This window comes from Macaca nemestrina, chromosome 18 (assembly GCF_043159975.1).
Source record: "Macaca nemestrina isolate mMacNem1 chromosome 18, mMacNem.hap1, whole genome shotgun sequence".
Classification (NCBI taxonomy): Eukaryota; Metazoa; Chordata; class Mammalia; order Primates; family Cercopithecidae; genus Macaca; species Macaca nemestrina.
In genome coordinates, this window is record NC_092142.1 from 5,307,691 (window position 1) to 5,331,578 (window position 23,888).

The following is a 23,888-nucleotide window of genomic DNA, read 5'->3' on the forward strand; positions in this document are numbered from 1 at the left end:
AGAAACACGTGGACCGTAAAAGTAGACTCCAGCCACCAGGTTTATTTTCATGCTATAAATAAAGTTCCCTATTACTTCCCATTTTCTTATGTTCTACATGAGATACAGAGAACCAGAAATTTGTGTGGTGAATAATCAACTGTTTGTATACCTAAATACCAATGAGATGATAAGCGAGACTTGTAAAGCACTGAAACTGAGGCTAACAGCAACACAATCCACTATCAAAGGATTTAAATGCCAGAACTGTGAAACATTCTCTGTAGGTGCCGGGACAGTCTGGCTGACAATTAACGTCCATTCTTGCACCGAGGCCTGGACACTTGTGGTTTCTGTTCACCTTTGCTGGCTTGGAGCCCAGATCTGTCTCATGAGCAGAGTAACTACCGAGGAGGCTTCTGTGACGGAAAGTTGGTTTTAAGCCAGAAATCTGGAGAGATGTCATGCCCGGCAGCAGCCCCCACGGGCCCAGGCCTTTGTGGGGCAGTGTCACTGGTGTGCCACCAGTACCCATGCTGCATGGAGTGGGCTTGGCTGCTGTGGTTGGCTTGTGCTTTAGTGGTTTTCAGATGGTGTGCAGGTGTCACGAGGAGTTTGTTGCTGGGAGTGTATAGGAAAAGGCAATGCAGTTGTCCAATGATTGGAGGATGAAGTGGGTCACTAGGGTGAAGGATGGTTGGAACGAGAGTTGCCTGTCTTCAGCCAGTGCCTGTTCCATATGTGGGCTGGACTCTGAGCAGCCTGGCAGCAAGGGTGTGTATAAAATGCTTGGCCTAGGCCGGGCGCGGTGGCTCAGGCCTGTAATGCCAGCACTTTGGGAGGCCGAGACGGGCGGATCACGAGGTCAGGAGATCGAGACCATCCTGGCTAACATGGTGAAACCCCGTCTCTACTAAAAATACAAGAAAATTAGCTGGGCGAGGTGGCGGGCGCCTGTAGTCCCAGCTACTCGGGAGGTTGAGGCGGGAGAATGGCGTGAACCCGGTGGGGCGGAGCTTGCAGTGAGCCGAGATCGCGCCACTGCACTCCACCCTGGGGCACAGAGCAAGACTCCGTCTCAAAAAAAAAAAAAAAATGCTTGGCCTGCACCAGGGCTAGGGAGAAGACGACACCAGGGAGGTCACAGCGTCGGAGGAGAACCAGCATCTGCTGCTATGAAGAGTTACAAGAGCTGTGCCTACTTCTGCCCAGATACCAAGACCGCCAGTTCCTGGATGGACATGTCCTTGTTGACGTAGCGGTCATACTGAGCAGGGGTCAGCCTGCCGCTCTGCAGGGCCTCTTCAATGGAGAACTTCTTGCCAGACTTCCTGTCGTGTATTACTGAGGACTCACCATTAGGACCCTTCACTGAGATCTCCTCCCAGTCGCACTCCTGGCTTCTGAGTTTCACGAACATGTTCCAGTCGATGAGCCCCACGCGGTGGGCTTCCTCCGGGGACAGCTCGCGGCCTGTGTCGGGGTGGATGACTACGATGGAGCGCCGCAGGTGGTTCTCCCGCTGCTCCCGCTTGACAGCCACGGAGCCCAGACGTTTCTGCAGCTCGTCGATCTCGAGGTCTTTGTCCTTGGAGAGCCTCTTGAGGTCATCTAGTTCCCTCTCCAGGGACCACAGTCTGGAGTCATGGTTGGTCCCGGAGTCTGCCACGGTCATGTTCCGCAGGTCTCGTGTTTCCGTCGCTGCCATGTCAATTTCCGATTGGAGCCTTCGGGTCTCCAGCTGCAGGTTTTGCCTCTCCAGCTGTAATTTGTGGTTCTCTTCCCTTAGAAAATCTAGTTCCTTGGATGACTTGGAGTTATGAAATTCCAGCTCCGCAAGTCTGGCTTCCAGCCGGCTCACCTCGACATCCAGCTCGCGCTTGCTGCGGCTCTCCTCCTCCAGGTTGCTCTTGAGCCTCTGGATCTCTTGCTCGGTGTCACCCTTCTCCACCTGGATGCTCTCGGAGAGCACCACCTTCTCCTTGACCTCCGCCTTCTCCAGTGCAGCCAGTTTCCTCCGGAGGGGCTCAAGCTCACCCTCCAGGAGCTGCCGCCGGTGCTGCTCTTCTTCCAGCTGGAGTCGGAGCAGGGCATGCTCTCGGGCCTGCTGCGGGTCCTGCTGCAGCACCACCTTCTGCTTGCGGGTTACCTTCTCACGGGCCTCCGCTTCTTCCTGCTCCAGCGCTGCCAGCCGCTGCTGCAACCGCTGCACCTCGCGCTCGGCCTCCCTGCGGGCCTGCCGCTCACGCTCCAGCTCCTCCAGCTGCCGCTCAAGCTCGGTGCGCCGGCGCTGCAGCCTCCGCAGCTCTGCCCGCAGCTTGTCAATCTGTCGCAGCTCCACGTCGATGCTCTCGGCAAAGGCGCTCACCTCGGCCCGCAGGCCTGGCTCCTCCTCGTACCTGACGACCTCCTGCTGCACCACCCTTTCCTTCACTCGCGAGAGCTCCTCCTCCTTCTGGGCGATCTGCTTTTCCTGGGAGGCCTTCTCCCTCTCCAGATCCACTTGCTTCTTCTGCTCCTCTGAGAGCTTTGCCCTCAGAGACTCCACCTCCTCCTTGGTTTGAGGGTCTTCTTGGAATTGGAGGATCTCCTGGACCACCTCTTTGGTCTGGACCTGGGGTTTGGTGTCTTTCAGGGCCTGGATTTCCTGCTTGAGCTGGTAGATCTCTAAATCACACCTTTCAATCAGTCTGGTCTTGTCCACGATCTCCTCCCTAAGCCGCTGAAGCTCCTTCTCCATCTCGGGGTCAGTTTTGTACTTAATGACTTCCTTAGTCACCTCTTTGACTTCCACCTGGGGGCCTCGCCTCCTGAGGGCCTCCAGCTCGCTCTGGTAGCTCCGGAGCTGCTCCTCGGCACCCCGGTACTTTCGCTCCTGCTCCACAAGCTCCAGGCGGAGGTTGGCCACCTCACTCTCCGCCTTGGGGTCTGGCCGCACAATCTCCCTCACCTTCTCCTGCACCACCACTTTGGCGTTCTCCTCCTCCAAGGCCCATATCTTCCGGAGCAGCTCCGTCTTCTCCCTCTGGCTAGCGCGAGCCTTGGCAGCCTCGTCCTCGTATTGGCGGGTGAGATCGCTGACCTCCCTCTCGGTGGCTGCGTCCTTCTCCACCTTGAGCACCTCCTTGACGGTGATCTTGCCCTCGGCCATGGCCCGCTCCTTCTCCAGCCTCTTGAGCTTGTCCTGGAGGAAGCTCAGCTCCTCCTCCTGCTTCTCCCTGAGCTGGCCCTGGCACTGGTGGTCCTCCTGCAGCTGCCGGTACTCTGCCTCCAGCTGGGGGTCATTCTGCAGTTTCACCACCTCTTTCTCGGTGACCTTCTCCTGTGCCCGGCTCTTCTCCTCGGCCAGGACGGCCACACGCTGCTGCAGGAGGAGCACCTCTGCCTCCCGGGCGCCCTTCTGCCGCCTCAGTACCTCCAGCTCCTCCCGCAACTGCAAGACCTCATCCGCCTGGGCCCTGTCGGGCTCAATGCGCAGGACCTCTTTGACCATGTACTCCTGCCCCCCATCCCTGGTCTCCTGCTCCAGGGCACGCAGCTGCAGTTGCAGTGCCTCCAGCTCCTCCTGCAGCAACTGGTTCTTGTGCTGCTCCTCTGCCAGCGTCTGCTGCAGCTGCTGGAAGCTCTCCTCCAGTGCGGGATCTGGCACCTTCTTGAGCACCTCCTTCCTCACCACCGATTCCTGAGGCCCCTGATTCCTCAAGGTCCGGATTTCTTCCTGGGTGCTCTTGACCTCGTTCTCCAGCTGCTGCCTCCGCTCAGTCTCCTCATCCAGTTGCTTCCTGATCTTCCACGCCTGCTCCACTCCAGAGTCCGGCCTGTTCCTTTGCAGGGTCTCATGGGTCACTTCGACTTCCGGCTGCTGTGATGGAGAAGACAAGACAAGGTTAAAGCCAGGCTCTGGCAGCACATGTGGGGCCTGTCCCCAGCTGGTCAGAGCGGCTGTCCTGTGATCCCCAAGGGACTCCCTCAGCGCCAGTTCATGTTCGTTGTAGAGTTCTAGGGTTACTTTCAAAAATGATCAAACAACTAGTTTGGGGTTTTTTTAATTAGGTAAAACATTTTTGAGCTGTGGAAGAGTTTAAAATGAAACCACGGTCTCCCACCTCTGGTCCCCTTCCTAGGGCGTGTCTGTCTATGCTCACACAAGCATGTCTGTCTGTAGTATGCACCATGTGTTTATCTTTCCTGCACAAATGGTATTCTTGCTGTGTGCCCTGCCGCTGACTGCACTGACAGAGCTCATTCCAGCTCCGCACAGAGAGTACTGCTTCAGGATTTACCAGCAGCATAGTTTCCACTCTGGACAGACCGCAGTTTAGCCCATTGCTGATGAAGAGTGAACCGCTTCCAGTGTCTTGCTATTACAAACAATGCTGTCGTAAACATCATGGACTTCAGAAAATAACATTCATTTTCTTTGCTTTCTTTTTTTTTTTTTGAGACAGAGTCTCGCTCTGTTGCCCAGCTGGAGTGCAATGGCACAATCTCGTCTCCCTGCAACCTCCACCTCCTGGGTTCAAGCAATTCTCCTGCCTCAGTCTCCTGAGTAGCTGGGATTACAGGCATATGCGCCACGCCGCCCAGCTAATTTTTGCATTTTTAGTAGACACAGTGTTTCACCATGTTGGCCAGGCTGGTCTCAAACTCCTGACCTCAGGTGATCCGCCCGCCTCGGCCTCCCAGAGTGCTGGGATTACAAGCGTGAGCCACCATGTTTAGCTGAAAATAGCATTCACTTTCAGCAGACGTTTACTAAGTTGAATAAGTTCTCATGTCAGTAGAAGCATTGGCTCGGGCCAGTCTTTTCACTGGTCCTGCCCAGAAACGTTAGCAAGGGGACACTCCCATCAATTCACAGACTATTTCTCTGAGACAGAGTCCGTCTTTGTCACCTGTTAGCACAGCTTGAAGTAGGATTTCTTACGAAGATCAGTTACCTGTCTCAGGAGATTCAGAGCAAACTCCAGATTCTGCAGCCTCTGTCTGTTGATGGCGTAAACTTCAGTGAACTTGGCGGCAAGTGCTGCTTCCTGCAGACAAGACGTTTAGGAGAGCGATCAACAAACGGGTGTCAACAGGGTAAGCAACAGAGAGCTAGAGAGCGTGGGCGTGGTTCTTGAGAAGTATGGAATTTGCGGGTAGAGGCATAACTCTTGCTTTAGTCTCACTGGTGGAGAGAAAACTGGATCTCGAGGCAGAAGATCCAGACCAGGGTCTTGACTACACTGACTTTGAGCACCAGTGTTCTTTCTTGTGTGTGCAAGGGACTAATATCAGCCCTCCACTCTACTTACTGAGCAAAAGAGGAACTTTCCAGATCCATGGCTTTGACCCTGACACTGCTGTTCAGCTGTGTTTTCAAAAGTTTTTACTTTTTAAAGACAGAATCTCACTCACTCAGACTGAAGTGCAGTGCTGTGATTGCAGCTCACTACAGCCTTGAACTCCTGGGCTCAAGTGATCCTCCCTCCTCAGCCTCCCAAGCAGCTGCAGGTGTGCACCACCACGCCTGGCTAATTTTTTTGTAGATTTGGGGTCCTGCTTTGTTGCCTGGGCTGGTCTCAAACTCCTGGGCTCAAGCAGTTCTCCCACCTTGGCCTCCCCAAGTGCTAGGATTACAGGTGCTAGGAGCCACCCAAAGTGCTAGGAGGCACCGCGCCCAGCCTTGCTGTCTTTCTAGGCATATCGCTGTCACTGCCCTAGAGCAAGTTCCTCATCTTCTCTTACCAAACCTGTTTGCACACAGGAGGGCTCTCAGTGGCTTCTCTGTTGTATGTGCATCTCTGAGGCCAGCGCGTGACACCAATGCTCCCTGGGGAGCAGGGCAGCTTGGCCTCCACCTCAGTCCCGAGGCCGCCCGGCCCACAAAACTCACCTCTTCCTTCACTTTGGCAGCAGGAGATTGGAGCCTGGCTCTCTTGCTCATGTGGCTGCTCCTTCCATTCTCCAAGTCAAGAAGAGACCTTAGTTTTTCTGCTTCTAACTCATAGTCCTGCATGAGTGAGAGACATGGCAGAGGGTAGATTAAAACAGGTTAGAAGAGACAGACATGTTCCTGTACCCCTTCCGGCTGACCCAGACCAGCCCTGTGCCATGTGCTGGTTTTATAATCTGCACGGGTCTTCCTCACAGCTGCACCCTGTAGTGATTGCCAGGAGGTTTTGAGAATTACCGATACCTCAGCAGTACAGAGCTCCATCACTCAGTAACATGCAAGACAAGAAAAAGCACCCCCCGAATTCCCCTCCCGACCTTCCTACATGCCTAGAGATTTTCACCTGCTGCTGCTGCTTTTAACATTGTACCATCACCGTGTCTCACCTTGCCACCACCTCTTCTCATGTTTACCAGCTTGCAGACTTCATAATCCAGCAAGTGGATGTGTGCTGCTTCACGCAGCTTTCCCCTTCCACTGGACACCCGTCCTTTCCAGCTTACTAGTTTTGCTATTGTAAATAGGGCTGTTGCAACAATTTTATCCTGCTTTTTTTTTTTTTTTTGGTATTTTTTCTTTAAGGATAAATTCCCCCAAAGAGTTTACTGCTTCAGAGTATAAAACCCTTTTACGGCATTGCATGTCTAGTACCATGCTATTTTCCCAAAAGCCCATGCCAGTTTGCACAGCAGCCAGCAGTGCCGCCGGATGGCCAGCTCCACCCACATGTGCCAAGGCTGGTGCTTGCTGCTTCTCTGACCAGGGGACGGAGGAACGAGGCCCCTGCTGTTTGTGCTTCGGGCAGAAGTTTCCCGGCTCACCTTTACAGCCTGCTGGTACTGCTGGGAATTGGCACAGATCTTCTGTACTTCCTGCTCCCTACTTGCTATCTCATCTAGCAGGTTCTGTAAGACACAGTTTAAAAATCAAAACGAACCGGAAAAAAAATTTAAAAAAGCAAACGTGGATGAAGTAGCTGGAAATCTCAGAATCTGAATTTACTCTTCTCTAGCACAAAGTATGATGAATGGCTCCCTGGTATACATTATTGTTCATTGCAAAAGGCAGTTTTTTTTTTTTGGTTTTGTTTTTTTTGTTTTTTGAGACAGAGTCTCACTGCATTGCCCAGGCTGGAGTGCAATGGTGCAATCTTGGCTCACTGCAACCTTAGCCTCCTGGGTTCAAGCAGTTCTGCCTCAGCCTCCCAAGTAGCTGGGACTACAGGCTCCTGCCACCATACCCAGCTAGGTTTTTTTTTGTATTTTTAGTAGAGATGGGGTTTCACTGTTGCCAGGCTGGTCTTGAATTCCTCACTTTGTGATCCACCTGCCTCGGCCTCCCAAAATGCTGGCATTACAGGCGTGAGCCACTGCACCCGGCCATAAAAGGCAATTCTAAGGCTCTGTGAAGGGCCAAGATCATTATCTCTGCTAGGAAACAAATGTTTACTGATGATTTGGACCACCAGACACTGTTCTGCTCTCTGACTTAGATTATCTCATTTGATCTTCAAATGATGCCAGAAGGTAAGCATCGTGACCTCCAGCTTATGAGTGAGGAAAGTAAAGTTTCCAAAGTGGGGATGTGGCTGATGGGGTGGACCTGGGAGTTGCATCTCAGCCTTTATCTTCCCATGTTCTTCCCTCACCCCAAGGCACTGTGTTGGGCCTGGGGAGGCCGGAGTCCCAACTCTGGAAATGGGATTTTCCCCACAAAGGCGGCTCCTCATTCTGTAGCTGCTCACTCAGATAGCCAACCCACGTCAGGCGTCCACTCTGCACCAGGCCCTGTGCGGGGCACTGAGCTGGGAGAGGTGAGCGACACACTCGGATCTTGTTCTCAGAGGGTTGGGTGTTGGGAGCCTGAGAGCTGAGGCCCAGGGAGGACATAGCTGTGGCAGGCCTCTGCCCTGCTCCACCTCCCAAAAGCTTGGCTCCCCAGAAAGGGGCTTGCTGACCTCTGACCCTCCCTCGCCAGTGTGTGCCTGGGGCTGCAGAAGCGGCCGTCTCACCTTCTGGTTCTTCAGCTTGGTCTCCATCTGGCTGAGGCTGTCTGTCTCCTGGGGCTCGTAACTGGGGATGCTGGCGAGGAGCTGCAGCACGTGGTCACGGCCGTGGTGGAAGTCCTCGTAGGCCGCCTTGGCACTCTGTAGGCTCTGCGCCCTGCCAAGGCAAAGCATTCAGGCCTTGGCCACAGCAAGCAGATGCCTTACGGGGCCCTCATTTTAAAAAAAAAAAGTGGGAAACAATCAAATGTAACTTAACTAGAGATACCCTAAGTATCTCCCACACGGGTGGGTGGTAATTAGGGAATGTCAGGTGGGAGTGTGGAGAACCGGGTGAGTCCACATACACTGACTTGCAGAGATGCCCATTGTGGATTACAAGACCCAGGTAATCATGACTCAAAGGAGAGACCACAGCGCTGTCAGGGAATCTGACGAACTCACCAAAAAGAAAAACGGCACCATCTGTGGGACATGGCTACAGCATTGTTTAGAGGGAATTAGATCGCATTCTCAGAAAACAAGAATGACCACCACCCCCCGCACCCTCACCTGCGCTCCACCTGCTGGCACAGGTTGTCGAAACGCTGGCCCAGCTTGTGCACCTCGGCCTCCTGGCGCTCCAGGTCCGGGCAGTGCTCCTGGAAGTGGCTGGCCAGTGTGCTCGAGCACTGCTTGGCTGCCTGCAAGTTCTGCTCCACCTCACCCAGGAGGGACTTCTGGGCCTGTAACTCAGAGGCCATGGCCTGGCCGGGCAGAGGAGGAGACAGCGGTGCTATGGCCAGAGGTTCCAGAGCTCCCAGAGCCGGGTGATGACAGACCCCGGGCCACTGGCTGTAGGAGGGTGGTCAAGGCCACAAGGAGGAGGGACTGGAGCCTTGCTCTGTCCATCTCAAACCTGGGTCACTTCTGCCATCTTCTGTTTTATTACAATGACCAAAGCCCTGAAAAACTAACTTCTAAAAACACTGCAGCAGGCAGCTCGTGCCCCGCACTAGAACAGCCTGCCACGGGCCGTGAGGCCTTGGCAAAAGCGGGTCGTGAGATGGGAGTGTGAATAAGGGGCCTCGGGTCGCAGACTTGAATGTTTCCTGCGCTCAAGCAGGCCACGCGGGAAGGGGGCCCGTGGCAACTGCGAGGGGAAAGCAGGCCGAGGACGCAGCTGCTCCTCTGCCCCGTGACTTGCCCTGTGGACTGCAGCCCAGGATGCCAGCTGTGCTCAGCAAGATATACTGGGAACATGGATTGTTAGGTGTTTTTTTTTTTTTTAAGAGATGGGGCTTGCAACATTGTCCACGTTGGACCTAAACTCCGGGGCTCAAGCAAGCCCACCCCAGCCTCCTGAATGGCTGGTGTTACAAGCATGTGCCACTGCACTGTCTATTGCAGATATTTGATCTTAAAATGCTGGCATTTGAAATCCCATAGGTCACACAGATCCCGTGAATAGCTCGGATTTGTCCTGCGGGCCTCCATTTGCAGTTCCCAGTTTGTCACACTGGGCATTCTAAACCCAGGGAGACGGGATGCTGGTGTCCTCGTCTGTCCGGATGGGGTGGGTGGATGGGCCTGATGCCCTCACCTGCTCAGAGAAGGACTTCTGGGATTTGGGCCCCAGACTCACCGCCAGCTCTTGCCCCTTGCTGTCCAGGATGCAGCTACTCTCGGGCACTGTGTCATCCTGATTCAGATGGTTCTCGTGTGTGGCCAGCAACTCCCAGCCCTGCTGCAGGCTCTTCTCCAGGCGGTTGGCCACGTCAACTCTGAGGACACCAGTCAGGCGTCAGGGGATACCCACCTGGTCCCCTGACGCCACCCCAACCTCCATGTTGCCTGTCTGCCACCCACTTTTCCTGGGCCAAGTCCAGCAGCTGCGCCAGGCGCTCGTATTTCTGGTTGGTGTCCTCCACCCGGGTCCTCAGCAGGGGTGCGGTGCCACTGCCCGGGAGGGCCTGGATGAAGGCTTCGCCCTCAGCCGCGCTCCGAGTCTTCTCAGGCTCAATCCGCAGTAGCTCATTGGTGATGTTCTGTGGGGACCAGGGCCCCTCAGTTTTGGACACAGCCAGGCAGCCCCTTCCCCCAAGGATGTGGCCAGGGTGGGCACACATTCCCACATCAGGGATAGTGGAAGCAGCTGGAAAGGCCTGGCACACTCTGGGGCTCTGATGCGGCGTCTGGACGCCAGCCTGAGGGCTGCATCTTTTACGAGCATCCCAGGGAACCGCTGAGGTGGACTGTGGACTAGTGCCACCAAAAGCACCGAGGCAGCTGGCTGACCTGTGCTGTCCTAAGCACTGCACGTGAACGCTTCTGTTTAATAACCTTTCCAGCAACCCTGGGAGGTGAGTACTACGACTCCACCCAGTCACGGGTGGGGGCGTGATGACTCCCAGCAACTTAGGAAGGGACTTGTGGGGTCAGGTTACACCCGAGACCCGCATCCTCTCACCCTGACTCGGCCCTCACTGTGAGGCCCCATCAGGGACTAGGGCACTTCTCCAATCCCAGATTCCCCTCTGTAAAATTGGAGTGCTACTCCCTGCCTCAAAGGGCTGCCTTGAGGATGTGGGAGACTGTGTAGGAAAGGAGGTGGGTGGTGGTGGCCTTGCCACATTGCCCCCGGCATCAGCTCACCCTGTCCTTGCCACCGCCCTGCAAGCAGGGTCAACCCATCCTACTGAAGAGGCCTGGGGTTTAGCTAACGTGTCTGCGGTCAAATCAGCCAGTGACCCAGTCCTGCGGAATTCCACAGCCCATGTGCCGCGCCAGGCGTCAGATCGACAAGCCATGCAGGGACAGTGCAAGCCTTGGCTCTTTCTCCTGGGGATATGTCTGGAAAGAGCCTGGCGGCCTGGTCCTTGGTCTGGAAGCTGGGGAGGTGATGAGGGCAGCCCTGCCAGCTCCACGACTCGGGACCCGGTTACATGCAGCAGGCTGTCCCTGTCAGACACCTGCAGTGAATGTCCTAAGACCCCACGGGGAAAAGACCTCGAATAGGGGCCGCCAGGGGGCCAGTGCAGGGCTCCCCAGGCCCCGCCTGTGCTCCTGACCCACAGGTACCTTAAGGTCTTTGGCCCGCTCAGCACTGTCCTGCACAGCCCGGCCTTGCTCCAGCGGTGGCCGCAGGATCCCTGTGATGGCCTTCTCCTGCCGGTCCAGGTCTCTGGCCACCTTGTCCAAGCCAGCCAGCAGCTGCCGCCCTTGTAGGTCAGAGGCATCTGTGGAGGGAGGGAGGACACAGGCAGGTGTGACAATGGGCCAGGGGTGTGAGGCTCAGGGAGGGACCTAGGTACCCAGCCCCCCACCTCCTGCCAGGCCCCTGCCATCTCATCCACAGCATATACCCTGGGTCCAGCCCCTCCCTGGCACCCCCAGAGCCTCAGGCGAGTGGCCCTGGCACCCACCTCCAGGGTTCTCGGTCTTCAGCACCTCATACCGCTGCTGCAGCGTGCGTTTGCTCCCGGCTGCCTTCTGCTGCACGCTCCGGTACTGGCTGCCCAGGCTGTGAGGACAGAAATGAGCTGGGAACCTGGGCAGCCCACCACCCCTTGCACCCACAGAGACACGACAGCAGACTGGCTGGGCAGACACCCCAGAGGAGCCTGACAGCTCCTTAGATGCAGACAGCGAGTGCTCACTGTCGTGCTGGCCTTTGTGTGCTCCTGGGCTCAGAACTCCTCCTCCTTCCCCTTCTTCATAGGAAGTCTTAAACTACCTAAAATTGTCCAATAATCTCCACCAAGATGTTACCTCTGAGGGAGCATACACAGTAGGTGCTCAATAAATACATGAATGAATAAATGAAGGCATTCCTTGAATCATCCACGCATTCAGCAAGGAGTTCCTGGGCACCAACTTTCCACCAGGTACTTAACTAGGCCCTGGAGAGAGGAACTTCAAGGAGCCCAACGAGACTGACACATATGATAGTCAATAAAAAGTGGTGTGTGCAGTGGAAGAAGGTTCCTGGGAGCAAAGAGGAGGCAGCCCTTATTCCAGCTGAGTCCACAGTCGAGGGGCTGGGACCTGCAGGTACAGGGAGCAGTGCGTGTGGGAGCCAGGGGCCCTTAGAAACTGCTTGCTGGACGAAGCCAAGAGCTGGATATTCATGTTCAGCAAGTCAGCCGGCCCACGATCTGCCCCTCTCCTGTATGAACCTCCAAGGGGGTACAGATGGAGAATGTCAGCAACCCCCCGCTCCCCACAGGCTAAATCCAAATGCCCAGGGCTATGAATGGGGCCTGAGAAGCCGTGGGGGTGGGGCTGGTCCATGCAGACTCCCGCCTTCGCCCTTGTACCTGTCAGCCAGAGCCAGGGCCTCAGGGTCTGTGGGGGGGATCACGAAACAGACAGCCGGAGCAATCAGCTTGTTCCCAGCACTGTCCATGAGTTCCCAGCTCTCCCCGTTGTTCTTCTGCAGGGTATAGCTGTAGCCCCGTGAAATCAGGCCCTGGCAAGGGCAGGCCAGACAGTCAGGGTCCCGGGAGGGGCTGAGGGCCTGCGAGCGCGGTAGCCATCTCACCCTGGACTCTTGGACCTGGGGACCCTCGGCTTATCACTTGGACCCTCCCCATAGAGTTGGGAGGATTATGCAGGAGGAGCACATATGTTGAGGCTGCTGGCCCAGCAACCCACCTCCATTTCCCTTTGAGGAACTGTCCCTCCCAATTCCCAGTCCCTGTGGTCTCATTCCTTCTCCATTCCCAAGCTCCAGATGGACATGTGACTTGGACCTGGCCAATGTGAGACTGGCATTCCCCGGCCACAGTCATTGGTATAGGGTAGACACTGGCGTTCCCCGGCCACAGTGATTGGTGTAGGGTGGACACGTGACTCAGTGGGCCAATGAGAACCTGGCCGGGGACTTCTGAGGTGGGACTGGGGTTGCTAAGCTGGTGGAACACAAGGCCAGGGCAGGCGAGGTGGGGGCGGCATGGGGGTGCCAGTCGGCCTGCATGAGGTAAAGGGTTGGCAGAGTGACACCAACCATGGAGACAGGCACAGGCTCCCGAGAACGTCGCCTGAGGCCCCAGATCCAGCCATGTTACCCCAAAGACTTTGTAGTGATGTGAACAGAGGAGCTGGCCCCGCGCACCTGCTCCCCCTCAAAGTCACAGAGTGCCTCCACGGGGATGGGCTTGAGCGGAGTCTCCCGGCGGTACTTGAGGGGCACCACCTGCTGGCCTCGCTTCTGCAACCCCCGCACCACGTCCTCATACTTGTCCAGCACCTTCTCCTGGTCCTGAAGAGAACAGGGTCAGGGGCCCGGTGAGACCAACAGCCTTCCCCTTGGTGGGAGGGCGCCGAGTAGGGGCTGGGGTCAGCAGGTGGGGTGCTGTGGGGGGCTCTGTCCAGGGCTGAGGGTAGGCATGGTGTAGAGGGGTCCCCCGCCCCCCGGGCCAGCAGGGGTCCTGGGCCCTCGCTCACATCCAGCTCCCGCAGCAGCAGCTCAATCTGGTACCGGTCCTTGAAGTCAGGGCCGTATTTCTGGTTCAGGTCCGAGTCCACCTTGTGCAGCAGCTCCTGAGCGTCCTTCACGTCTTTGTGGAACTTGGGGAGAAGGTGGCTCTGTCACAGCCAGGAAACCACTAGAAGCACGTGGGCTTCTGTCCGAGGCTTCAAGCTCATCCCCCAGGCGGGGCTGGGCCTCCGGTTCACTGGGAGTCCAGCATGGGACCCTGCACTGAGCCTGAGGCTCCTCTGCGTGGAAACAGCCTCACCCTCCCTGAGCTGGCTCCTTAGGGGCCTCACTGGGAGAAGGCAGGTCCCTTCCCACCCATCCATGAGATGCCACCTCTGTGACATGTTTTCTTTGATATACCAGTAAGTCTTGAGGTGTCCTTGATTCAATTCCTCTCTCTGTACTAGGAACACCCAGACTTACTACTAGAGTTTCTTTCTAGGTTTTGATAATAGCCTCCCCTTTTTCTCGAAAATTCTCTTGCCCGTTCTTCAGTCTATCAGCTCTTGGGTCACTGTCAGCTATCCCCTGGGCTGAGCACCTGGGCTGCAGCCATGAACAGGACCTGAAGCGCCCACCGTGCAGCTCAGTGAATAAGGAGTGACACGGCGTCGCCCACATCCAGCTTTCCCCAGACATCTCAATCCTAAGAATTACCCGCAGCTTCTTAAGAACTCTCATTCCTCTGGAAACAGACAAGTGTCCAGCCACAGATGAGTGGATAAACACAGTGGTCTAGCCATACAATGGGATATGATTCAGCCATAAAAAGGAGTGAAGCACTGAAAATGCTACAACACGGACGAACCCGGAAAACACGCTCAGTGAGAGAAGCCAGACACAAAAGGGCAGAGACTGCATGATCCCACTGATTCTTCATATTCGTTCTAGATGTGAAACGAGACAGCAAGAAGACCAAAGGTGACCTGGGGCTGCGGAAGCGGGAATGGAAGACTTACTGCCTAATGAGTACAGGGTTTTTTTGTTTTGTTTTGTTTTTTGCTTTTTTTTTTCAGGCGGAGTCTCGCTCTGTCGCCCAGGCTGGAGTACAATGGCACAATCTCAGCTCACTGCAACCTCTGCCTCCTGGGTTCAAGCAATTCTCCTGCCTCAGCCTCCCATCTGGGATTACAGGTATGGGCCACCACGCCTGGCTAACTTTTGTATTTTTAGTAGAGATGGGGTTTCATCATGTTGGCCAGGGTGGTCTCGAACTCCTGACTTCAGGTGATCCACTCGCCTCAGCTTCCCAAAGTGCTGGAATTACAGGCGTGAGCCACCATGCCCGACCAGGGTATAGGGTTTCTGTTTGGGGTGATAGAAAGTTTTGTAAGTAGATGGTGGTGATGGTTGCATAATATTGCGAATGCAATGAATGCCACTGAATTGTACACTTAAAAATGGCAAACTGGCCAGGTGCAATGGCTCACACCTGTAATCCAGCCAGAGCCAGGGCCTCAGGGTGCACTTTGGGAAGCCGAGGCAGGCGAATCACCTGAGCTCAGGAGTTCGAGACCAGCCTGACCAACATGGCAAAACCCCGCCTTTACTGAAAATACAAAAATTAGCTGGGTGTGTTGGTGTACACTTGTAATCCCAGCTGTTCAGGAGGCTGAGGCAGGAGAATCGCTGGAACCCAGGAGGCAGAGGTTGCAGTGAGCCGAGATCGCACCACTGCACTCCAGCCTGAGTGACAAGGTGAGACTCTCTCAAAAATAAAAACAAAAACAAAACAAAAAACAAATTTTGTTTTATGTATCTGCATGCATATTATTTTACCAAGATTATAAACCCCACACACTCACCCTAGACCCCATGTGACCTGGGGAATCAGACTCTGGCCCTGGTCCCCAAGGAGGATGGACAGGGGCTGGCAGGCTTGGGACATGTCTGCACACGCCATCAGAAGCATGGGTGCTGGGGGCCTGGGATGGCAGCCCCGCAAGGCTCCTGGACCAAGCAGCACGAGGCCACATATGAGCCAAGTAGGCACTGAGCGCTCTCAGAGAGTAGCACCACTGGTGCTGGGGGGACTCCCAGGAGAGGCAGGTACCTGGTGGTAGTCCTCCATGTACTTGAGGTGACTCTCCTCGCAGATGAGCAGGTTCAGGTACTCCTTCCAGTCTGCGTGCACAGCCTCCATGTGTGCCTGCCAGAAGAAGGGGCTGGTCACCACTGGGCAGGTACTGCAGACACCAAGGGAGGGACCACTGGGATATTGGGCTAGGGCATGGTGGGGGAGGGAGGCATCTGGCATCTCTCTGGGAGTGGCTACCACAGAGGTAGCCAACTTCTGCTCAGGGGTGGGAGGAGGAGAGACGGGTTATGTCAGGGACCAAACAGGGACGCCACATATGGATGCCCAGGCTGTGCGGTGCACAAGGGGCAAGTGGGGGCTGTGTCTGCCCAAAGTGGTGCCTTAGCAAATCTGCACAAACGCACTGTCATGGACCAAACAGTGTCCCACCAAATCCATGACCCTGGCCAGGCACGGTGGCTCACGTCTGTAATCGCAGCAGTTTGGGAGGCCGAGGCGGGTGGATCACCTGAGGTCAGGAGTTCAAGACTAGCCTGGCCCACATGATGAGGCCCCGTCTCTACTAAAAATACAAAAATTAGCTGGGTGTGGTGGCGTGCGCCTGTAGTCCCAGCTACTCGGGAGGCTGAGGCAGGAGAATCGCTTCAACCTGGGAGGCAGAGGTTGCAGTGAGCCAAGATCGCACCACTGCACTCCAGCCTGGGCGACAACAGCAGAACTCCATCTCAGGTGGCAGGGGCATTGTGGGGGTTGGGAAGAATGCGACCTTATTTGGGAATAGGATCTTTGCAGATGTCATTAGTTAAGGATCCTGAAATTAGGGTAAGCCCTAAATCCATTGACTGGCATCCTTATAAGAAGAGAGGACACAGAGAGACATGGGGAGAGAAGGCCGTGTGAAGATGGAGGAAGGGACTGAAATGATACAGCCACAAGCCAAGGGCTGCTGGCAACCCCCAGAAGCTGGAAGAGCAAGGAAGGTACATGTCCTGGAGCTTCCAGAGGGAATGAAGCCCTAAGACACCTTGATTTCAGACTTACAGCCCACAGACCTCTGAGAGAATGAATTTCTGTTGTTTAAAGCCACTAAGTTTGTTTTAACTTGTTGCAGCAACTCTAGGGGGCTTCAGAAGTCCAGGGACTTAGGGCAGAGGTGTCAACGGATCAGGATAAATGAAGGAGGCAGAGTCAGACACAGCAAGATAGAGACAGACACAAGATGCAGCTTGCAGGACCCCCAGCTCCGGGGTCTGCCCGAGCTCCAGGCGACCCACAGGCAGAGGCCAACCAGAAGCCACCCTGGAGGAAGTGTCTGGTCTTGGGGTGCACACACCTCAATGGAGTTCCTCCCGGGGTGCTCGGCTGCCAGCAGCTGGTCACCCTCGCTGTGCAGTTTGTTGATTCTCTCCTCTTTGGCCTCCAGGTTCCGGTTGATGAAATTCTGCAGTGCGGGGCAGTGGAGGGGCCTCAGTGCCCAGCCCGACGGGCCTGTGCTCTCTCCAGGGCTGCCTCCTCCCTGATGCCCCAGGCCCCCAGCGCCCACCTCGTACTGGCGCCGGCGGCTGGGATAGTCGAGGTTGCGGTCACTCCAGTCGTACTGCATGCGGTCCTTGGCCTGCTGGTCTAGCCAGTACAGCTCGTTGGTGCAGCGCTGCATGTAGTCCTGCAGTGAACTCAGGTGCTGCTGCCGGGCCTGTGATGCTGCCTGAAGGGGCCGGGACAAGGACAGGGCTGCGTCCTCAGCCCACTGCCACTGCTCGCTTCCTTCCCCACCTCCTGCAGGGCCCAGCTATGGCCGGCCTGAGGACAAGCCCAGCTTAGCCACTTCTAGGCCAGACCCCCTTAGACAAGTCACCTGACCCCCTGAAACGCATTCATTCATTCAGCAAATGTTTATTGAGCATCTCCTACGCGCTGGACATGGCTCCAGGTACTGGGGATACAGCAGTGAACGAAACACACAAAACCCTTGCGGAACTGACACTTTTGTGAAGACTTAGTTTGCCCATCTGTAAATGGGGACGATGAAAGTCCTGACCTCACAGCGCACACAGACTGGCATATAGTTAGTTGGTGCTCAACAAATATCAGTCACTATAGCTGCTACTTTGATCTTTATCACGATCATCTTACAGAGGGCTGGAAGGAAAGCACCACTTTACGTCTGAGAAGCGGGGGTGCAAGGGAAAGGAGGGATGTTTGCATTTTGGTACATGGGGCCCTCCGCGAGCCAGCACTGCGCTACGAACTTCTGCAACATTGACTCATTTCATCCTCAGAGCGACCCTATGAGACAGGAACAGGTAGGAACTCCATTTCACAGATGAGGAAACTGAGGCTCCCAGAGGCTAAGTAACTCGCTCAAGGTGGCACCACTAACACTAAGGAGCAGAGGCAGCATGGCTCCTTACAACGACAGTGCTGCCTCCGCGTTCTCTGAGATGTCTGAAACATCGGCAACGAGAAAGTATTTGCATAACACTCATGCAATTTTTAAAACAATGCATTCTTTAAAGGTTTGGGAAGGAAAATGGAAAGCTTTTGTACAGACAGCAAGTGGCATCCTACTTGGCACACAGCAGATACTTAATAAAGAAATAAGCAGGACAGGCTGTACCCTTGGGGTCTCTTAGGGTTTTCCCTGAGCAACCAGGGTAAACCTGGCAGTGGCTCAGGAAGAGGCTGGGGCACGTCTCTTCCCACCTCAACCCCTCTCCTGATTGAAACGTTTACTGCACGCCTTTTTTTTTTTTTTTTTTTTTTTTTAAGACAGGATTTTGCTCTGTATCCCAGGCTGGAGTGGAGTAGCATGATCTCAGCTTATTGCAGCCTCCGCCTCCTGGACTCAAACAATCCTCCCACTTCAGCCTCCCAAGTAGCTGGGACCACAGCATGCCACCAAGCCCCGCTAATTTTTACATTGTTTGGAGAGCTGGAGTCTCACTATGTTGCCCAGGTGGGTCTCAAACTCCTGGGCTCAAGTGATCCTCCTGCCTCTGCCTCCCAAAGTGCTAGGATTATAGGCCTGAGCCACCATGCCTAGCTGCCTGTGTCATTTTTAAAAGAATACATCCTTGTCCCCCCGACTCCAAGCTTCCCATCCTCTCCTCTCCCCATGATGCCTTTCCCCCAGGGAGCTCCTCACCAGCAGTTTCTGGTACTTGGCCCGAAGTTCACTGTTCTGCTCCTGAGGACAGAGCCGAGGGCACAGGTCAGGGCCAGGACGCAGGCGCGGCCCCCTCCATCCCTGGGTCCCCACCACAGCAGCACATGCCCCACCTTGACCCCGTCCTTGGCCAGGTGGGGCCCGATGGCCTTGACCTCGTTGTGGAAGATGTTATGCTCCTCCACTTGGTGGTCCACCAGCGGCAGGTCAGTCCCAAAGCTCTGGCTGCTCAGCTTGTCCTGGCCGGGAGGGCAGAGAAGCAATAGGGAGAGGGTGGGCTAAGGGCTGGGCATGTGCGGCCACCCCAGGAGCCTCGGGGGTGGGCATGATGGTGCTCTCTTTTTCACAGGGCCCCGCAGAGCCACAGGGAGATGCCGGCCACACCTTCAACCCTGAAGTTCCATTTGCTGAGCACTGACCCGTTATCATCTTTCATCTCACAGAGCCTCAGAGGTCCACATGGTTACTGTTCCATCTCTCAGATGAGGACACAGAGGCTGAGTGAGGGCAAGTCACCTGCCCAGGGTCATGCCACTAACAGTGGACAAGCTGGCCAGGCATGGTGGCTGATACCTGTCATCCCGGCACTTTGGGAGGCCAAGGGGGGTGGATCACTTGAGCCCAGGAGTTTGAGACCAGCCTGGCCAATGTGGCAAAGCCCCGTCTCTACAAAAATAGAAAAAATTAGCCAGGTGTGGTGGCATGCACCTGTACTCCCAGCTACTTGAGAGGCTGAGGTGGGAGGATCACCTGAGCTTGGGAAGTTGAGGCTGCAGTGAGCCGTGATCATGCCACTGCACTCCAGCCTGGGAGACAGAGTAAGACCTTGTCTCAAAAATAAATAAATAAATAAAAAATAAAATTGGGGAAGCTCAGGAATTTGAGACAAGCCTGGCCAATGTGGCAAAGCCCCGTCTCTATAAAAATACAAAAAATTAGCCAGGTGTGGTGGCGTGCACCTGTAATTCCAGTTACTTGGGAGGCTGTGGTGGGAGGATCACCTAAGCCTGGGAAATTGAGGTTGCAGTGAGCCGTGATCATGCCACTGCACTCTAGCCTGGGCGATGGAGTGAGACCTTGTCTCATGAATAAATAAATAAATAAATAAATACATAAATAAAATTGGGGAAGCTGAGGCTCGAACCCGGGACACCTAGCTGCAGTGGCTGTGTGCTTCTCTGTGGCGAGGGCCAGGAAAGGGAGCGACAGGCCAGAAGTCTGGCCACTCCTGCCCCAGCCTGCCCACAAAACGTCACCAGGACCCCAACATGCCAGGGCTGGAAAGTGGGACTCAGGAGCAGCAGCGAGGTGTGGATGATGGGACAGAGTCCGAATCTCCACCCCTCGAGCTGTGTGACCCTGACTTGGCGCTGCACTTCTCTGAGCCTCACTCCTCTCACGGGCACATTGGAAAATCATCAGGACCATGGCTCTCTCCCTGGTAAGACCCGGGATGCCCATTACATGGCAAGGCTCTCCCTGCACACGCACGGCCCCCTCCCCAGCTGAAGCCCTGAAGCCGGCGGCCCCGTCCAGGCCATACCAGCTTCTCCTCCACCAGCGCCGCCCAGTTGACCTGTGGGTCCACTTCCTTCGCCGCCAGGCTGTAGATCTGCTTGTGTTTCCCGCGCAGGTTGGTCACGCGCTCCTTCAGCTGGCGGATACTGATGGGAGAGAGGCCGCCCGCTTAGTGGGGCTGGTTGGCACTGCCTGTACCCCACAAGGGGCCTCCCACCCAAACCCTGGCCTCAGTGTCCTGGAAGGACACAGTGACCATGGCCTTTGGTTCCAGACCATCTGGGCATCCTGTCACCCCTCGTCCCACGTACTTTCTTTCTTTTTTTTTTTTTTTTTTTTGAGACAGAGTCTTGCTCTGTCACCCAGGCTGGAGTGCAGTGGCGCGATCTCAGCTCATGGCAACCTCCGCCTCCCGGTTTCAAGCGATTATCCTGCCTCAGCCTCTGGAGTAGCTGGGATGACAGACATGCGCCACCTCACCTGGTTAATTTTGTATTTTTAGTAGAGACGGGATTTCACCATGTTGGTCAGGCTGGTCTCAAACTCCCGACCTCAGGTGATCTGCCCGCTTCGGCCTCCCAAAGTGCTGGGATTACAGACGTGAACCACCGTGCCTGGCCCCACCCACTTTCCATCAACCTTCCTTCCCCCATCAGAGTTTCCTGAGAGCCTACTATGTGCCCAGAACCATAGAAGGTTCTGGAATAAGCAGGAAGGATCTTGTTTTCTGGAGTCTGCCACCCAGCAGGGCCCACGGGGTGGTGCATGCCATGCCAAGGACGAGTGTCGAGGGTCGTGGGGCACCGAGAGAGCCCTGCCCTTGCTGGGGTGGAGGTGGGGACAAGGCAGGAGTCAGGGAGGCTGATCCATCCAAGATAAACTGAACCAGGAGTTGTGAGCCAAGGAAGCCAGGGACAGGGCACCAGGCAGCGGGAGGGCTCGCTCAAAAGCTCACAGGTCAGCCTGGTGGCTCCAGAACAAGGGATATCAACTCCCTGAGCCTCGGTTTCCCCAGCTGCAAAATAGGGTCATCAAGAGGATCATGTGAGGCCGGGCAAGGTGGCTCACGCCTATAATCCCAGCACTTTGGGATGCCGAGGCGGGCGGATCACCTGAGGTCTGGAGTTTGAGACCAGCCTGACCAACATAGAGAAACCCTGTCTCTACTAAAAATACAAAATTAGCTGGGCGTGGTGGCGCACGCCTGTAATTCCAGCTACTTGGGAGGCTGAGGCAGGAAAATCGCTTGAACCGTGGAGGAAGAGGTTGCAGTGAGCCGAGATTACACCATTGCACTCCAGCCTGGGCAACAAGAGCAAAACCCTGTCTCAAAAAAAAAAAAAAAAAAAAAAAAAAAAGGATTGTGTGAAGCCTTTGGCACGTGCCTGGCACCTAGTTAGCCCTTGATGACCCCTGACTCGGGCTCCCAAATGCTGAACAGTACCCCCTGCCTTGGCCCACAGCCCCCAATGGATCCCCTGGGATAAGAAGCCGAAGGGACCTACTCCTCAGCAATCATGTCTCCCTGTGGGTGCTTCATGTGCTTGGCAATGGCCGCGTCCGCCTCCAGCACATAGAGCAGCTTCTCGGAGTCCAACACCTTCTGCAGGGTCACGTCCCGGTGTTCAGGCTGCCGACCGCCCTGCAGCCGAGCCACATCCTGTGAGGGCCATAAGAGAGGGGACAATGGACTGAAGCCAAGAGCGGGCACGGTGGCAATGGGAGGGGTGGGAGGAAAGGGGTCAGCAAGGTGCTCCCCTTCTTTCCCTTTGAATAACATCTTCTGGGCTTGTCCGGCTGGAGCGCGGTTGGTAGTTCCATCTCTTTGCTGCTACGTGGTATTTCTCAGTTCACTTTGCAAAATCGGCATTTTCCTTATGCCCGTCCAGCCTGTCCTCCAGCCACCCAGCAAACAGAGCTCAAGTGCCTACTGTATGCCAGGTGTTGGGACACAGCTGTGAACAGAAGAGACACGGCCTCCCTGCCCGGCACTCACAGCCCAGTCTGCGAGGCCACCAGGAAGGCTAAAGGATGAGCCTCACGGAGGTGACTGCAAGTCCCTCCAAGTCAGTGTTTATGAAAGAAACGCCCCAGAGGCGGAACGAGCGGACCTACTTCAGCTCTGGTGGTCAGAGAAGCCTCTCTGCAGCGGAGACACAAGCTAAGAACAAAGGATGAAAGGAACAGGTGTTCCAGGCACAGGGACAGCCTGTGCAAAGGTCCTGAGGCAGCAGAGAGCGAGCTACGACTGAGCCGTAGTGAAAAGGCCACTGTGGATAGGGAGGAAACAGGGCAGGCGGGGAGGGCCAGAGCACAGAACGGCTGCCAGGAGGGATCCCGCACAGCTCCATTTGTGCTTAAAGGCAATGCCTCCATGGGCTCTGCAGAGAGAGGACATCAGCAGCAAGGGTGTGGGCTGGGAAGGCAGGCAGTGGTCTATGGCAGCAGCCAGGTGACAGAGAGGTGGCACCAGCAAGAAGGAGCAGAGCGGGGGGGGGAAATCTGAGAGGGCCCATCGATGGTTGCTGATGAGTACAGGGCTTCTGTTCGTTTAGGGAAGAGCAATGAATGGCAGCCGGGACAGTAGGTTTCTAAACACAGCGGGTTAATTCACTGTGTCAGTATCCGAGAAGCCTGGCTGCGAGTCTGCACCATGCCAGGTCCTGGGGATGAATCCCTGAGGCATCCCCAGTCCCACAGGGGAGGCAGTGACATGTCAGTGTGGGGACTAAGTGCACGTTGGCTGAGCCTGGAGCACTCAGAGGCGGCCCCCAGTCCCTGCCCCTAGCTGGGTCTCAGCATTCCCATCTCTACAATGGGCATAAGGAAAATACCCACTTTGCGAAGTGAACTGAGAAATACCACTTCGTAACAAAGAGCAGGAACTACGGACTGTGCTCCATCTGAACGAGCCTGGAAGACGTTATCCGAAGGGAAAGAAGCCCGACAGAGTCCACGTGGTGTGGGATCCATTGATGTGAAGTGCCCTGAACAGGCAAGTTCAGAGAGACAGAAAGTCTCTGTCTCTTAGCGGTTGCCTGCGGCAGGGCTGGGAAGAGGTATTAACCGTAAATAGGCACGAGAGATCTTGCGCGGGATGAAAATATTCTGAAACATGGCCGGGCGCGGTGGCTCAAGCCTATAATTCCAGCACTTTGGGAGGCCGAGACGGGCGGATCACGAGGTCAGGAGATCGAGACCATCCTGGCTAACCCGGTGAAACCCCGTCTCTACTAAAAAAAATACAAAAAACTAGCCGGGCGAGATGGTGGGCGCCTGTAGTCCCAGCTACTCGGGAGGCTGAGGCAGGAGAATGGCGTAAACCCGGAAGGCGGAGCTTGCAGTGAGCTGAGATCCGGCCACTGCACTCCAGCCCGGGCGACAGAGCGAGACTCCGTCTCAAAAAAAAAAAAAAGAAAAAAAGAAAAAAAGAAAATATTCTGAAACTGATTCTTGGGCGTGGTTCCATCCCTTGCTAAAGTTCCTCAAAATCATTAATTTGTACACTGGCAGTGGGAGCATGTTTAAAGTGAAATATGTCTCCATAAAGTTGTTTTTAAAAAAGAAAACGCCAAAGGAAGAAAAAAAAGAAATACACAGCGGCGACGTGGTCCCTGGTATGAAGTAAACACTTGGCTTCCTCTTGGAGGAAGAAAATGTGTCAAGAGTGTCTTTGCCTGGCTAAGTCTGGAAGGGCTGAAGGGTGAACAGGCCTGGCTCCCCAGGGGACTGGAGGTGAGACTGATGTCTCGAAAAGCCAATGGAGGCCAGGCACAGTGGCTC

At 55.3% G+C, this 23,888-nt stretch overlaps 1 protein-coding gene across 2 annotated transcripts in view; it reads right to left on the reverse strand.

The window, feature by feature from the left end:
* Nucleotides 1-22: 22 nt before the first annotated feature.
* LOC105467827 (periplakin) overlaps nt 23-23,888 on the reverse strand; it is a 56,814-nt gene continuing 32,948 nt past the window's right edge. The window contains exons 1-21 of one of the 2 annotated variants that reach the window (XM_071084076.1): nt 22,944-23,208; nt 21,611-21,765; nt 20,131-20,251; nt 18,701-18,826; nt 18,567-18,608; nt 16,965-17,126; nt 16,755-16,862; nt 15,437-15,532; nt 13,350-13,472; nt 13,018-13,164; nt 12,221-12,372; nt 11,327-11,424; nt 10,983-11,140; nt 9,771-9,949; nt 9,547-9,685; nt 8,475-8,668; nt 7,929-8,079; nt 6,739-6,822; nt 5,858-5,974; nt 4,920-5,012; nt 23-3,841 (exon numbers count right to left, since the gene is read on the reverse strand). In XM_071084076.1, the coding sequence (XP_070940177.1) occupies nt 1,178-3,841; nt 4,920-5,012; nt 5,858-5,974; nt 6,739-6,822; nt 7,929-8,079; nt 8,475-8,668; nt 9,547-9,685; nt 9,771-9,949; nt 10,983-11,140; nt 11,327-11,424; nt 12,221-12,372; nt 13,018-13,164; nt 13,350-13,472; nt 15,437-15,532; nt 16,755-16,862; nt 16,965-17,126; nt 18,567-18,608; nt 18,701-18,826; nt 20,131-20,251; nt 21,611-21,765; nt 22,944-23,078 (5,244 nt within the window). In that variant the 5' untranslated portion in view covers nt 23,079-23,208 and the 3' untranslated portion in view covers nt 23-1,177. Of the gene's footprint in view, nt 3,842-4,919; nt 5,013-5,857; nt 5,975-6,738; nt 6,823-7,928; nt 8,080-8,474; nt 8,669-9,546; nt 9,686-9,770; nt 9,950-10,982; nt 11,141-11,326; nt 11,425-12,220; nt 12,373-13,017; nt 13,165-13,349; nt 13,473-15,436; nt 15,533-16,754; nt 16,863-16,964; nt 17,127-18,566; nt 18,609-18,700; nt 18,827-20,130; nt 20,252-21,610; nt 21,766-22,943; nt 23,209-23,888 lie in introns of those variants that run through there. The other variant, XM_011717550.3, reaches the window with a different exon arrangement.